This window comes from Pygocentrus nattereri, chromosome 14 (assembly GCF_015220715.1).
Source record: "Pygocentrus nattereri isolate fPygNat1 chromosome 14, fPygNat1.pri, whole genome shotgun sequence".
Taxonomy (NCBI): Eukaryota; Metazoa; Chordata; class Actinopteri; order Characiformes; family Serrasalmidae; genus Pygocentrus; species Pygocentrus nattereri.
In genome coordinates this window covers 40,542,590-40,558,257 of record NC_051224.1, presented here as the reverse complement: position 1 = coordinate 40,558,257, position 15,668 = coordinate 40,542,590, and the positions used below count along the sequence as shown (strand labels likewise).

At 41.5% G+C, this 15,668-nt stretch overlaps 1 protein-coding gene across 4 annotated transcripts in view; it reads right to left on the bottom strand.

The window, feature by feature from the left end:
- The window catches only part of ciita (class II, major histocompatibility complex, transactivator), a 39,076-nt gene that overhangs the window by 4,363 nt on the left and 19,045 nt on the right, over positions 1-15,668 (bottom strand). For 2 of the 4 annotated variants that reach the window (XM_017718313.2, XM_017718316.2), the window contains 13 exons: positions 15,289-15,339; positions 11,667-11,807; positions 11,486-11,578; positions 11,335-11,385; positions 10,032-10,151; positions 9,743-9,799; positions 7,614-9,306; positions 5,230-5,409; positions 4,438-4,503; positions 4,088-4,168; positions 2,835-2,918; positions 2,661-2,744; positions 974-1,057 (listed from right to left, as the gene is read on the bottom strand). In XM_017718313.2, the coding sequence (XP_017573802.2) occupies positions 974-1,057; positions 2,661-2,744; positions 2,835-2,918; positions 4,088-4,168; positions 4,438-4,503; positions 5,230-5,409; positions 7,614-9,306; positions 9,743-9,799; positions 10,032-10,151; positions 11,335-11,385; positions 11,486-11,578; positions 11,667-11,807; positions 15,289-15,339 (2,785 nt within the window). The remainder of the gene's footprint in view (positions 1-973; positions 1,058-2,660; positions 2,745-2,834; positions 2,919-4,087; positions 4,169-4,437; positions 4,504-5,229; positions 5,410-7,613; positions 9,307-9,742; positions 9,800-10,031; positions 10,152-11,334; positions 11,386-11,485; positions 11,579-11,666; positions 11,808-15,288; positions 15,340-15,668) is intronic. The other 2 variants (XM_017718314.2, XM_017718315.2) reach the window with 2 other exon arrangements.

Here is a 15,668-nt window from a genome sequence, read left to right as displayed (position 1 = left end):
TGTTAGTTTCAGAACTGCAGTTAAAGCGATTCTCAGAAGGCAGACGTTTATAAAGCGTTTATCTCATGTTTACTCTTCACTGTACTTTTATTTTCTCTTTCAACACAACTCCCTTTATTTGGACTCCCACCTCTGTGCTTTCCCACCACTGATCCCACTACAAACAGTTTCAGTTTCAGTCTCATAAATAAACCGACTGAATAAAAAGCCGAGTAAATACAGTTGGGATTTTCTGGGAAGTCTGGTTGTTCTGGGAAGCGACATCCTCCTGTTTCACTGATTGGCCCCTTAATCTCTAACTAACTAAACAATGACTACTATTAAAAACACCAACGCTGAATTTGGGGGTTCGTCGCCTCCCCTTAAAAAATATTTGATATTTTCTTTTCACGTGTTTCAAGTTTTTTTCACTGCATTAATGCTCACATTACAACTGTTCGTATCAAATGTTGAACATTATGTGGTAAATTATGTGGTAATGTACATTTCATGCCGTTAGTTTGATTTCAGTACATTTTCACACAATAAATTTTAATGCATTTATGGCTCCAACAGATGTACCCAAAATGCACCCCTGGCCAAATGACATGTTTCACCTCAACTCTGCAATTTAAACACATAATTGATGTTTATTTGCTACATTTATGTTGAACATATGGAAGAAAAACACGGCCTCTGCGAAAATTATGAGAAAAAAATACATATTTAGTTTTTTTCCTCTAATATAAATAGAATAAAATAGAAGTTGTGCATTAAAATGGGCAAATAAAGTCCATACGTACACGTGTTCTCTACACTCACTCCTCAGATTGATGGAAAATGTGCTGCAGATGGTTCTATAAGGAACCTTTTTTAAATGATTTATTAGAAAATAAACAACACATTTTTAAGCGGGGTGTTAAAACTTTTGCCTTGGGTTCAGGGTCTCCCTATCTTACTGAGCTTTGTGTGTGTAGAATCATTTCTGACTTACTCCAGATCCAGCAGGGACTTCATGGCTGGTAGAACGGAGGCCAGGTTTTCAGCTCCGCTGTCCGCGATCAGATTCCCGTAGAGGCTGGAGGGGTCAGTGTGAAGGAGAGGGAGAATTAGTGCTTCCTGTCAGTCGTCCATTAATGTTCATTAGCCGCAGTGACGTAACTCTATAAGCAGAACCTAAAAGAGCTGCACAGCCCAATGTTTGTTGATTGTTATTGTAATAATGGCCTCTACAGTCAATGGTCAGAAGGTCAGTCTTCAACTATAGCTTACCAGTCTGATTTTAAAGGGCCCAAACCCTTGATTTTTACCATTTTTTATTTTTTCCATGTTTGTGTAGCTTTGTGGATCTAAATTTATCAATAATCAATATTCAATCATTTTTACAGCCTCTTTTTATCACTTAGAATCAGTCTACTTTTGTTATTGTGCCTTTAAGACTGACATATGCAAATGAGCTCTGTTCTGATCGGCTGTGGCTCAATTAAAAAGCTTGGAAGTTCATTGATAATGGGCGTGGCTAAACTGCCGTAGACTGAGTAACAGTGTGATGTGTAAATATTTTTCATGACATCACAAAAACATGAAACTCTTGTTTGCCACACGTCGGTGGTAATCGCTTCCGGTGCATCAAGATGTAATTCAGTTCTGTTGTAGCTCAACAGACATAAACGTACAACATAACACAATAAACAATATGCAATACGATATACAATATATGACATTTAGCATAATAATCTAATAAAATTACGTTTGTAATTTTTTCTATTATATAATTTTCAAATTCTGTGAAAAATTGATATATAAATATATATATATATATATATATATATGCAAGGTTTCCGACATTTGTTCCGAATTTGAAAATGCCTGTTGTTCTTTACATTGTGTGTAAATTTCATGATGAATGGACTAAAAGAAACGACCCAAAGTGGCTTGGAAAGACGTCTGGTTCCATTGACTTCCATTAAAAGTAGAGTAGGTTTTTTCCTTCTCCTGTAAAGTGACCAGTATGGAGATACAAGGTTTTGCTCCAACAGCAGCGATATGTGTGTGTGTGTGTGTGTGTGTGTGTGTGTGTGTGTCAATCAGAACAGTAGTATTAGTTATACCGTTTAGTGTATTGCATATATGTATATATTTTATTACATATATACATATAGACTGCAGTGTGTGTCTGTGTGTATATATATAGGGTGAGTGAAAAGTCACAGGACACCGTTTTATTTTATTTTTTTTATGCTGTCTCCACCATGCGGTGCTGAAGGTGGTGTTTGTTGTGCATTTTCTCAGCACACACAATTTGTTGAGATGACCCCAGAGATAGAAGTCCATAATAAAATAAAAAATAAAATAAAATAAAACGGTGTCCTGTGACTTTTCACTCACCCTGTGTGTGTATATATATATATATATATATATATATATATATCTCACTATTGTCGGACAAAAACCTCGTATATCCAACCAGTAACTTTACAGGCGGAGGACAAAACCTACTTTACTTTTAATGGAAGTCAATGGAACCGGACATTTTTCCAAGCCATTGTGGGCCGTTTCTTTCAGTCCATTCATCATCAAATTTACACACAATATAAAGGGCAACAGACATTGTCAAATTATTTTTGCAGCCCTTGTAAATAATAACAGTTCAGTAAGTGGCTGTTTTTAAAAGGCTTTACCTGAGACTCTGCAGTGAGGAGGCCGCTGACAGAGCCTGGGCCAGTTTCTCCACTCCGGCGTCTCCAATACAGTTCTGAGACAGACTGGGCAGAGAAATAAATCAGAGGTCACATAAAGCCGTGGCTGTTTCCAAGAAAATGAAAGGATTCACCGACAACAGCTCTGACACTCACTTCAGCATCTTCAGAGACGACAGAGAGTGAAGGACACCCGCCAGCTCTTCAGCTTCACGGTCTCCGATTTTATTATTCTCCAGACTGGAGGAAAGAGGCATAACGTGGTTAACGAGGCATAACGTGGTTAACGAGGCATAACGTGGTTAAACAGCTTCTAGAAATAAAAGGTAAAAAAGCTGCACTTTTCTGCCACGTTTGTGCAAAATGTTTGGAAAAGATATTACAGATGTGCTGATAACATATAAAAAATATATACTCCAAATCTATTTATATATTTTTGCCTGTATGTATTCATGAAAATTACCAAAAGTCTATTTGTTAAAATATTTTTCAAATGCATTTATTTATATTTTTATGATATATTTTTATTATCCTTCAGTTGTCTAGTTTTAACAATGTTTACAGGTAGAACTAAATACACCTGAGCTGAATGGACGGTACTGTACTTAACATGAACCGTGTACGTCTGCAATCAGACTCTCACACACAATGTACTTCACATAAGATATCAGATCAGTATCAGTACTGAGTATCAGTGCCTACAGCCCTCGCTTCTGTCCTGCTAAAGGACCACTAGATCAGATTTATGGATCTGAACACATTTACATACTTTTATTTCTGTCTGCTACATTTCTACTGTAATATTTCCCCACACATTTTAAAATAAATGCATTTATAAATATAATTTGGTTCAATTAGATTAATAGATTTTAGTGGAATGCATTTCAGTGTGGACTGCAGTGTGTTTGAAATACATGTCCATGCATTCTTATTATTCTTATTTAAAAATAAAAACATCGCTCAGCTTCAAACGTCACACCATTTTTTGGTTGAAAAAAAGAGTTTCAATCAAGCTTGTAGATTGTAATGATATTTGAATGGTAAGCAATATTTTTACACATCTAAATGATCACAATGATATCACAATAGTCACAATAGTACAGCGGCTGGGTGAGCTTTCGCTTGGTGGCTAGCTTTCTCCCTATGAGCCACATCAGCCTTGTGATTGCTGAGGACACTGCGTATGTGTGTACAACCCAAGATTAGGACCAGTTTACATCAGAAGAGGAGATTTTTTGGCAAAAAAAAACATCTGCCACTTAGTGGAGACTGGAAAGTTAAAAGCAAGATTAACCTACATAGACAGAAAACGTGGATTTAAGGTTCTCTGGGTTCTCTCTTCTAATACAGTGATGAAGTACTAATTTTCTACCTCATCGCTTAGCTTATGTTCTAAGGACAGTGCTTACTCTAGGTGCTGAAGAGACTGGAGAGCAGGTAAGATCCCAGTGAGTTTGTGAAAAGCCCCGGGTCCGTTCTGCTGGCCGAGCCTTCAGTGTAAAGACAAAACACAGACCAAGCTAATTTGACCGATTGACTCACTCAAATCACATAATCCAATGAAATCCAGTGACATAACTTTGTGGGCAATCCCATTAACCCGAGTTAAAACTGAGCCACAAAGACAAAGAGCCTGTTTAGACCTGGACTTTTCAGGGAACGTCCACACAGACTGTAAGCAGGTAAGATTTTGATGAGCATTTATACTTTATACTGGTAATCAGATCTGGCTCCAGTGTCTCCTGGACGTTGTACTCACTCATAATCCAGTTTGTGAAGATGCCTCACTGCAGGGATTCCGTCCTCCAGAGCTGCCTCAGCATCGCTGAAATCACAACACTGATCATCATCACCACAGTCTAAAATCTGTCATCAACAGAATTCTACAGCAAATCTCAATTAACATACAACCCATTTCCAAAAAAGGTGGGACGCTGTGCTAAATGTAAATAAAAACTAAATGCAATGATATGCAAATCATTTAAACCCTGTATTTCTATAAAATAGTACAAAGACAACAAATCAAATGTTGAAACTGAGATTTTTTTTTTTAAATATATGCCCAAGTTGAGTTGGATGCCAACAACACATGCCAAAAAAGTTGGGATGGGGCAACAAAAGGCTGGTAAAGTTGTGTAATGCTAAAGAAATGCTTCTGAAAACCACTGCCTGTGAAAACAGTTTGTCGCTCCATCCACGAATGCAAGACGAAACCAAATATAAACAGGATCCAGAAACGCTGCCACCTTCTCTGGGCCTTTTCTTTTATTTACATTCTACACAGCATCCCAACTTTTTTTGAAATGGGGTTGTAATGTGTAAATAAGGAAATCAATGGTTTCAATAGTTTAAATACTAGATTAATATTGTCTGTGAGCTATTAAACCATTAAGGCATGCAGCGCAGTGTTGCTGTCCAAGAAATTCTGGTGCATTTCCATGTTACACTGCTGCTTTCCAGCGATGCAGAGTGACAAGAATCAAAAATAAACAAACAGCATTTTAGTAGGAATCCATCAAACTCCACCACTAATGCAGTTGTGATGCCTCACCTCATCGGCAGCTTCTTCTCTCTGTGGATCTGGACAAGGAGGACCAGGTTCTCTATGTGACCCACTTGTGAGGCCTTAAATGGGTCTATGGTGAACTTTTCAATGGCATTTTTCAAGCTCAGCTCATCACTGCTGCGATGCAAGTCCTCCCACAGGTCAATGGTATCCATTGTAGGTGCCCTATAGGAATGACAACAATTAATAATAAGTTATAATATGATATTTCGCTTAATTGCCTAATACACTGTTTCACACAGTTCACCGTGTATGTAGCATCCTAACCTCTTCCAAAACAAAATAAACAGTATTTGCTTTTATTTACAGTCATTTGTGGTTTCTGTCCACTAGTTCTTTTTTGTAGAACTCCTAATTATAAATCTAAAGGATTGAACTTATTACCAAAGTTGTAAAAACAAAATCACCACTTTGTTATTATAAAAAGACAGACTGTCATTTCGTCATTATCGAAGGTTCTAAACTCTGATTGGCTGAGCCACATTCAAAGCTGTTGTAAAAACACAACAGACACACATAAGGCTGCACACATCAATCAAATTCTGTATTAATGTAGGAAAAATCAACGAACATCATGCCATAGCCTACTGTTAATGCTTTACGGACGAACTGGTTATTGTTAATAATTATTTTATTATTTATTTAACATTGGTTTAACTCATCCGTCATGTTTTATTTAATTAATTAAAAGGTTTTTGTGTGTGTGTGTGTGTGTGTGTGTGTACACATATATATATATATATATATATATATATATATATATATATACCAAGTAGTTTTGGGCCGTTTTGTTTGGTCCGTTCATCATGAAATGTAAACGCAATATAAAGGCCAAAAGGCATTTTCAAATTTTGCCAAAAACTGGAAAATGACAAAAACGGAGATACGAGGTTTTCTTCCGACAATATATATATATATTTATCTGTATATATATTTGGTTTCACACCCAGTTCATTTTCTCCGCAACTCTCACTCAAACTAACATCCTGTTGATATCTGACGAACAGTTCTAGTCTAGTCTAGTCTAGTCCGTCATCCTGGCCGTCAGTATTTGGTGTCACCTGTGAAAGCTGACACAAATCAAACTGAGTGTGGACGAAATCTTCAGTTATACACACTTTCTAATTCATTGATCAATGTCTGAAATAAATCACGCCTTAAAGTCCAACAGCACAGTGTGGAATATTAAATACGTTTGTACGACACTCAAATCAAGCGTCATATTAAACATTCAGCAAAGTTTGAATGAAAAAGAGAAAATATAAATCATATAATGATTCTGCCCTCGCTGGCAAACGCTACCAGAGCACGCGGTGCAGGAACGCCAGACTCGGCAGGAGCTTCCTCCCACAGGCCATCAGATGCTCAGCTCCCTCTAACAACACACAACACACTGGCCTATCAGCGCTGCTGAACCCCTGAACACACACAGACTGCTGGAGCACTTCCTTACAGCTCTGGCTTCTATATAAAAATGTTCACATCACTTGAGCTCATACATATAGGTAAAAAATAAATATATATATTTTCTCTATTTGTATGTTCTATGTCTGTCTTTTATGTCTGCATGTCTATGCAGTTGCCTTTATGTTATATTTATGTATATTTTTGCACATCGGAGTTGGAGAAACACAGTCTTTTGTCAGCTGTGCAGGGTTCATTGTTCCCTTTGACTTTCATTAATAATTAACACAACAGCGTGACTGAAGCAGAGACAAATGAGTGTCCACGCACTTAAAACATGCAGCTTTTATATAACAATAAAAATAATAATATTAATAATGTGTCAAACACAAGGCCACAAGGCCACAAGGCCACAAGGCCGCAGGCCAGATCGGGCCCACCACACAATCTTATCTAGTATTTTAATTTTCTATAAATGTTAGCCCGTTTCACAATGCACTGCACTACAGTCCCCAGCATGCACTGCAACACATTTTCCACACCTGCCATATCACCAAAATGCAGTTCAGCTGCAGTTCAGCAAATATAACTACAAGTGCCTCTATTTTACTGTTGAAGTTTTCCCATAATGTGAATAAATGATGGCCAGTTCGGGTTACAGCACAACATTCATTAAAAATCTTTTTTTTTCCTCTGGTCCGCAGATTTGATGAGATTTTACTGATTGGGCTTGACACCTCTGATCTAGGGGAACACAGGAACAAAGCTGTGTGGGAGGGACGACCTGCATCAGCCTCGTTACTCGTGAAGACGCTGCTTAGGTATGAGTGATCTAGCCCTTTAGTGGACACTGGAAGGTTATTCACAGGACGTATTATGTACACAAAGAGCAAGATGCATGTTTCCTAGGGACTGAACATACAAGTTCTCATAGACTTTACTTTTGAGAAAACATGACTCCTCACCGGAATGACGTGACGCAGTCCAACGCCACCAGCTCCTTGAGACCACTGAGGGGAACACACGTGTCCTGCATGTCAATGGAGAACGTTCGCTTGAGCCCCTTGGCGTGCTGAAGGAGGTGCCAGACAACGTAGACATCCGTCATTGTGAGATGAGCCCCACAAAACGACAGGATGTCAGGGAGGTTCTTCACCAGGAGTTTGGCAAGCTTGGCGTTGCTGGCCTCATAGATACAGTGGAAAAGTTCCAGCAACCTGCTGGGAATCAACTCGCCTGGATTGAGGTTTTTCAGGTGGGCCTCTACGGCTTTCCTTTTGGCCTGGGCGTCCGAGGAGTTCTGCGGAATACCGCAGCAGTGAGGTGTTGCTTTTTGGTAAAGCGACCCGATAACAAACCTCTGCAGGACGTCCTGCCATTCTCCAAGCACCTTCCTCTTCCGGTGGTGGAGCACCGTCTGGGCCACTAACATCCTGTCGTTCACGTCTTTGGACTGAACCAAAAGCAGAGCGCCAAGGAGGTTCTGCATGAAAAGACTGGCAAAGTAAGTGACCTGGCTCTTGCCAGATTCCTCACATACCGTATGGGAAGTGAGTATCTCACAATTAATCCCACAGTCCAACAACTCCTTGAAAATCTCTTGATCTTGGCTTAAAAGGGAGCTGTAAGTCTTGAAACCCTCCCATGCCAAGTTACACAGTTCCGTGATGTCCTGTTTGGATCCCTGCTCTTTAGCTGTCAGCTCTAGATGCTGGTCGAGGACTCTCTGGCACAAATCCGTTAGAGTCGATGGCAATGTGTAACCGTCGGAGTCTTGGTGCTCCATGAGGAAGCATGTAAACTGACAGAGTAAAGGGTTGGAGCACAAGCTGAAGATGTACTTTTGACTCTGGATCTTCCTCAGCACGCTCTCCTGCTTTGAGGCATCTGCGAAATAGTTTGAGGTGTACAATTCTACATCCTTGGGCGAGAAGCTGCAGAGCTCCAGAATGCTGTCCACTTTGCGCAGCAGCTGGTTCAGAACGTCTTTGGGCCTGCTGGCGATCAAGAGAGTGCACCCTGACAGAATCTTTTTCTGGAAAAGCCCAGAAAACAGCTGCCTTACACTGTAGCCACTGTCCGTGACCGAGGTAGCAAAGGACTGAAGGAGACCTTCGAGGTCTCCGATGTCATCAAAGCTATCAAATACCAGGAGAACCTTATCTGGATTGGAGAGCACATGTTTGAAAACAGCTTCTGACACAGCTTCGTCACAGCCGGGGGTGGTGGACAGACCAAACAGCAAAGTCTTAAAGCTGTAATTCGGACTGGTCAGGTTTAAAACCTTGCAGTTCACCAAAAAAACAAACTGGAATTGCGGAAGGCTGCCGGCGGCCCAGTCCAAAGCCAAACGTTGGATTAACGTGCTCTTCCCCGTCCCGGCCTTTCCGAGGACGGTGATCAAACGTTTGGGTTTGGGTCCACAGTTCTGGAAGACGTGGCTCCTGTCCACTGTGGCTTTCTTTCGTTCAGAGTCAAGGAGCACCACAAGCTCTTTCTCCAGGCACTTGTTCGCATTCTTACCAGTCCGGATTACAAGCTTCCTCTGCACCAGCTGAGTGTCTATGTAGTGAGAGTCCATCTTCAGGCCTCCCTGCATCAGGCTACAAGTTTCTCTTAGATGAGATTTCAGCTGCTGAATGTAGTCCTCAACTCGTTCTGTACAAGAAAGAATATTTATTGTTTAGTCAACCTGTTTCAGCATCATGTGTATGGGTCTATACCCATAAGCTTGGCTCAGCGACAAATACACGATATTTCACTTACCCTGAAAACATCCGATCAAATCAGATATGTTTGCTTTCCAGATTTTGTTTCTTTAGTTTAGGGCTGGAGCTATTATGGACTTAAATATTCTTCATCTTCTAGAGGACGCATATTCATATTTCCAGGTAAAGTGGTGCAATGTTTAAAAAACAACACGCATGAAGTTTGAAGTTTCACGTTACGTTTACGTCACGTCTTATTCTGTGAGTTTACTGGCCGGCTGTTGATTAATCAAGAGCATGAAAACACACTGAACCAGTTACTGACGCAATCTAATTTTCTGCAGTTACCAGATTATTAAGTGCATGTAAAACACTCTTCAACTCACCTGGTATGACTGGACACTGAGGGGTTGTCGGGGGAGAGTCCTCCTGCGTTGTTTTGTCTGTGATGTGATGAATCAGACACAATAACAGCTTTGTCATTGTGTCAACGTGCACAAAACCCATCAAGCGGACAAACTGGCCTTTTCCATTAATCCTTCAGGATTATGGTTGGATTAAATGCCTCTACGCTGATTATTTCAAGGATTAAATAGCCAACAAATAAAAACAGAAGCCTGTATATGATCAGTAGGGTATTATAGGAGTATGTGAATGAAAATGCACTGAGTTCACCTTTTGTGGGTGAGATGGGGGTGACGGGTGACGGCGGCTGACTCCTGCTTGTGCTGTCCGATAAGGAGCTCATGGGGATGATGGTCCTGCTGAGCTCGGCAGGGGCCACTGCACCATCAGCTGAAGGAGGGGAGACATACAGCATTAATACACATAACACGGAGAAAACTCTCAATTCAGCACACACTGTTGGTACAAAACCCTGCATCACTTTCCAGGAGACGAGAAAAAAGTTTGGAACTTTTAATGAAAGTTAATGGAGAAATGATTAATTAATAAAAGTCATTTTGTCTCGTGTCTAATGGTCCATTGGTCATTAACGTTTGGCATAATGTAAAGGGCAACATTGTAAATTGTAGAAGAGCATCCTATGCTTAGCTTTTAAATAAAATGACCAGTTTTCCACAAATATTCTCACCAAAAGAAAAGGGAGCGGGCAATATGGTACAACGTCTGATAAGAATCGTGATATTTGCCCACGCATACACAATGCGGTAACACTAACACTTAAAAACTGCTATCAAAACTCCGATTTTGGGAAATGTATTCATCTCACATTCACACTCACAAACATGAAAAACCAAACTCAAGACTCAAATCTGCACTCGTAGCTATCTTGGTCACATTAACTCAAAGCTGACTGAAACAGCTGAGGGGCTTTTTACTCCGCACTAAGAGTCTGACATTGGACTGCTGATAAGTTTTATATTTAACTAACAGTTTATCTGTACAGTCTGCTAGTAATAAAAAGCCCATAAAGGCTGTTCTTCTATACAGTATGTGCTTCATAAACATGCTACTAAACTAAATGGGCCTCTTTCATCAAATGTTCTTAAGGAGAAATTTCGGTAACACTTTCTACGAATGTCACGTTTGTAAGCATCTATAAACACATTTATAACATGTTATAATGCATTCATAAGGCATTATAAACATGGTTATACTATCCATCCATCCATTTTCTAAGCCGCTTCTCCCTCAGGGTCGCGGGGGGGGTGCTGGAGCCGATCCCAGCAGTCATTGGGCGGAACGATGGTTATACTATTTACAGATATTAATTACACTTTATTTAGACCTATTGGATTTCCAATATTTTATTTCTCACTGCTGGTGCTGTTAGGGCTGCTTTTTTGGGGCTTCACACTGCACTAAATCCAATTCATTTTCATAGTGTGCAGACTTTTGCATGTGACTGTAACTGTCTGAAGAACGCTGGTCTGTAGCTCTCGTGGTGATTAAACACGAAACATGAATCGGCATTACGGTAATAAACAAATTACTGTAAAATAGTACCTCCACTCACCTGGGGAAAGAGGAACGAGTTGAGGCACCGGACGTACAGACTGCGGCGAGACTGAGGGGTCAGACCACAAATGAAAGTTACAGTTAATTATAACCACCACAGCCGTTGTGTAACGAGAAAGCGCAGATGGGCAGCAGCGCCACTAACTCACCCAGGACGTAGGTGGGCCCAACCGGGACTAGACTGTTAATCACAGTGGGAGAGAGATGATTAATGGTCTGTATGATCTGCAGCGCTGGCGCACCTGAGAGCACATGCACACACAAAACGTCAGCCCACAAAACAAAAGAATAAGTAAACAAATCAGTGAGATGGTGTTAGTGGCGCATTACCACTAGAGGGCAGCAGAGAGGCGCTGTTGAGTGCAGTGGCGATGGTGAGGGGAACATGCACAAGCTGGGGCAGCAGGGGTGGGCTCACATCACTCACATGGGACTTGTCCTTCAGATGTGGACTTTCGGTGCAGAGTGGGGCTAAGGGGAAGGGGGGGGAGGCGTTGGGGGTTAGATGGATTACCAGCAACACAACAGGTTTCACTTATGATTTACACAAAGCCTGAGACCTGTATGAGTATTAAAGGGAGCATCTCTGCATGAAATGAATGGGTAGGGCCGCACGATATAACAGTCAATTACTATCACAATACTGATATTCAAATCAGCTGGAATATGCAAATTAGTCTATAACCTCTTAGAAAAGCTGGTGATCTCCATCCTGAAAGAGGAACTCCACTAACTTTTCAAAATTCCAGCCTAACTAAACGATTAAGATGTTGTTCAGAGCGGTTTGGTGCGAAATGCTCCGTTCTAGAGTCAGAGCCGTTCACAGTGGTGGTGATGGGAACCAGACGTCTCCCTCTAAAAGGTCCTCTCAGAAAGTTCCTACATGAACTGGTTCTGAATTCACTGCTTGATGACATTCATAGCAGAGGGGTACATGCAGGGAGCGTTGAGGCAAAATAGTCCCAAAGAAAAGTTATTTCACATTTTCCACTATTTCACTATCATCAAATTCCATATAAAGCTCAGACCCCTGAATTAGGGATTAGAAGATAAAGCCTTTTTTAAGTATTTACAACAAAGGCATTATCTTATAACTTAAATACAAAACGCACAAATGTTCGAGTCTTTAAATGCAGTGTTAGACGTGGTAGTGAAGATATAGAGTGGGACAAAATTTAAGGCGACATCCCGGCTCTACCACAGCCTATGGGAACGTCAGGCTTCCTCGGCTCTATACATAACAGCTAAATGGGAGCGAGAGTTAAGCACTGACATTACGGAGGAAGAGCGGACTCAAATGTGCATAACACAGCACTTGACCACTAACTCCAGCATATGGAAAGAATTTATGGAGAAATATGGAAATACGGAGCTGGTTACCAACAGCCATGTAGGAGGATGTGTGGGCAAAGCAGGCCAATCACACACACACACATCTTTTGGGAATGGAACAAACATTCTGGGTTATTAGGACCCTAAAGAATGCAGAGTTATGCACCTTGGAGATGTAAATAAACATGTTCTGGATAACGATCAATATTTGACAAGAATACAAAAAGCTTTAGATTTTTGTCATTTTTTGGATGTAAATCAAATATGAATGCACTTCATTATCGACTCACACAACTAGTTATAAAACCCTGTAACTGCGTAAACGTTCCATCCATGCCACGTATTCAGGATGATCTTTAACATGTCATGGCTTTTATCGTCCTGCATCAGGTATAATAAAATCGTCATATATATGAATCTAACTGACCGTTAACATCTCCAACCGTTTCATTCTATAGACTGGCTCTGCAGGGCGTTCAGTCCTGATAAAGCTTCACTTTAAAACGTCAAAAACTTCTCCTTTCTCTCTTTCCATCGACAGTCTACCTGCGACATCTGGGCGGTCTCTTACCCTAATCTCTCTAATTCAGCGCACACATAGACTCTGCAGTTAAACCCCCTCTATCCATAACACATAACCCTCCGTAACGCTGCCAACATCCGACCTTCACCCTCTCGGCCTGCTGTAGTCACCTGGGCTACTATACTATACTCTCTACTTGCTGGTTTTAACTCCTCCCATTTATGCAAATTCCAGAACTCTACTGCTCGCCTCCTCATCACACACACCTGCGCCCGTCAGCACATTACACACATCCTGCAACTCTCAATCTCCACTGACTTCCTGTGAAACACCGCATACAGTTCAGAGCTCTTCTCCTCACATACAAAGCTCTGCATACCCTGCTCCTCCTACCCGTCTGATCTGCTTACTCCCTACAAACCACCTCGCCTTCCTCTGCTGGTCCACTCACTGTCCCACCTTCCAACCTGCACGGCTACGGTGATCGTGCTTCCTCTAGCCTGGCTCCCCGACTCCGGAACACTCTTCCCTCACATATTCAACAGGTCTCCACTCTTCTGCTGCTTATAACCGTTTCCAGTCTTACAGCAGCCCTTCGCCACGTCCTGCTATGCTTTGGCTTGTGATGTTATGACTGTGCTTCATGTTCTCATGCTTATCTTTACTGTTCTGGATTTTGAAAACCTGTAAGTGTCTTTGAGCTCTTGAGAAGCGCTATATAAGTATAATGTATTAATAATAATAATAATAATAATAATAATAATAAGGGGTTTTGGAATCCATATTTACATTAATCAAAGCAGGGAAATGATTTATCCACCTGGCGGCAGGTTAAAGCGGCAGGTTTCTGTGTCTGTGTCGGAGTCAGAGCAGCGTGAGCTGCTTTTACTTTGACCATCTTTAAGATATTTTAGAAAATTTTTGTTTTTTCTCTGTAAAAAAAGTGGCATTTAATATTTATCTTTACATAAAATGTTTAAATCAGTCCTGTTTAATCTGAGTGACCGTTAGCAGCTAGGCTACAAACACATAAGTAGTTAGCTTACCGATTTTAACAAATCATTACATTTCATATTAATATGAGCATTAACTGGCACAGTAGCCCAGAAAAAGTTACTGACTTTCCAGTCTGTTAGTAGTTTCGTCACTGAGCTGTGAGCTTTGTATTTAGGAATGAATGAGATTAAAGCAGCTCCACCCTCCAGGAATATTAGGAAAGTGTGAGTCAGGGTTTTTCCCCATGTGCCAAGTGACCAGATCAGGCCTCCCACACAAGCCTATTCAACCCACAGTGTTTTAATTTTCTATTAATATCAGCCTGTTTCACAATGCGCTGCACTACAGTCCCCAGCATGCACTGCAGCATAACGTGCTCTGACTCTCCAACCCCAACAGCAGTCCACGGGACGGCGGTTACACCTCAGTTCTACACAGTTCCACACCAGTCACATCACCAAACACACGGACTGCATCTCAGCCAGTATAAACGCTGAACGTCAGCTCAGCAGCTCAGAAACTGAACCCGAGTCTTAATGAACCTGCAGCAAAGAGAAGACGCCAGAGGAGCAGCTCAAGCAGAGAGGCAGGTTTAAAGGACGGAGCTCCTGGGGACGTTTACATTTTTAAATATTTCAGTTATTCGGCCCACAGATTTGATGAGATTTTGTAACGTGGACCGAGTTTGACATCCCTGCTTTATACACTCCTCAACAAAACCTTCCACCATTTCTCACTTTGATAAATCTGACTCAAAGCAAGAAGGCTCTGGGTTCAATTCCCCAGCCGGGCGACCAGGGTCCAGAGTCTGCATGCTGTTGCTGTGTCTGTGTGGGTTTCCTGCCACAGTCCAAAACCATGCAGTCAAGCAAATTAGAGATGCTAAATTGTGTGTCTGCCCTGAGATGGACAAGCGGCCTGTCCAGGGTGTTTTGTTGCCCTCCGCCCAATGAACGCTAGGACAGGCTCTTTACTGCCACAGCCGTTCTTACTGAGTTCTGGAATAAACTAATCATAATGTTGCCAGCGGTCAGCTGCAACTGCTCTGTCCTTATCATGTAGCCCTGCATACTGATCCAGTGCTGGTGCAGGTGAGGTTACCTGTTTTACGGCGTTTGAGGCGCGGCACTTTCCTCGGTGCTCTTTCTCCTGCTGACGAGAAACACACACAGTAACACACACAGACACACACATAGCCTCAGCTGTCTGATCATTAGGGAACATTTAGGCCCAATCCCATTTTACCCCTTACCCCTACCACAATTGTTGTTGAGATGGAGGGGTAGGGTTGTCCCGATTGTCATTGAGATGGAGGGGTAGGGTGTCCTGATTGTTGTTGAGATGGACAAGTGAGATCACCACAGCCGGAGGCGACGTATTGGAAATGGCCAGAAAACCTCGTCTCGTCTGTTTAGGTAAAAGTCGCTGGCGACAACTGATGACGTATCTGGTTCTTGAAGGGTCGTCCCATTTCATAGGGG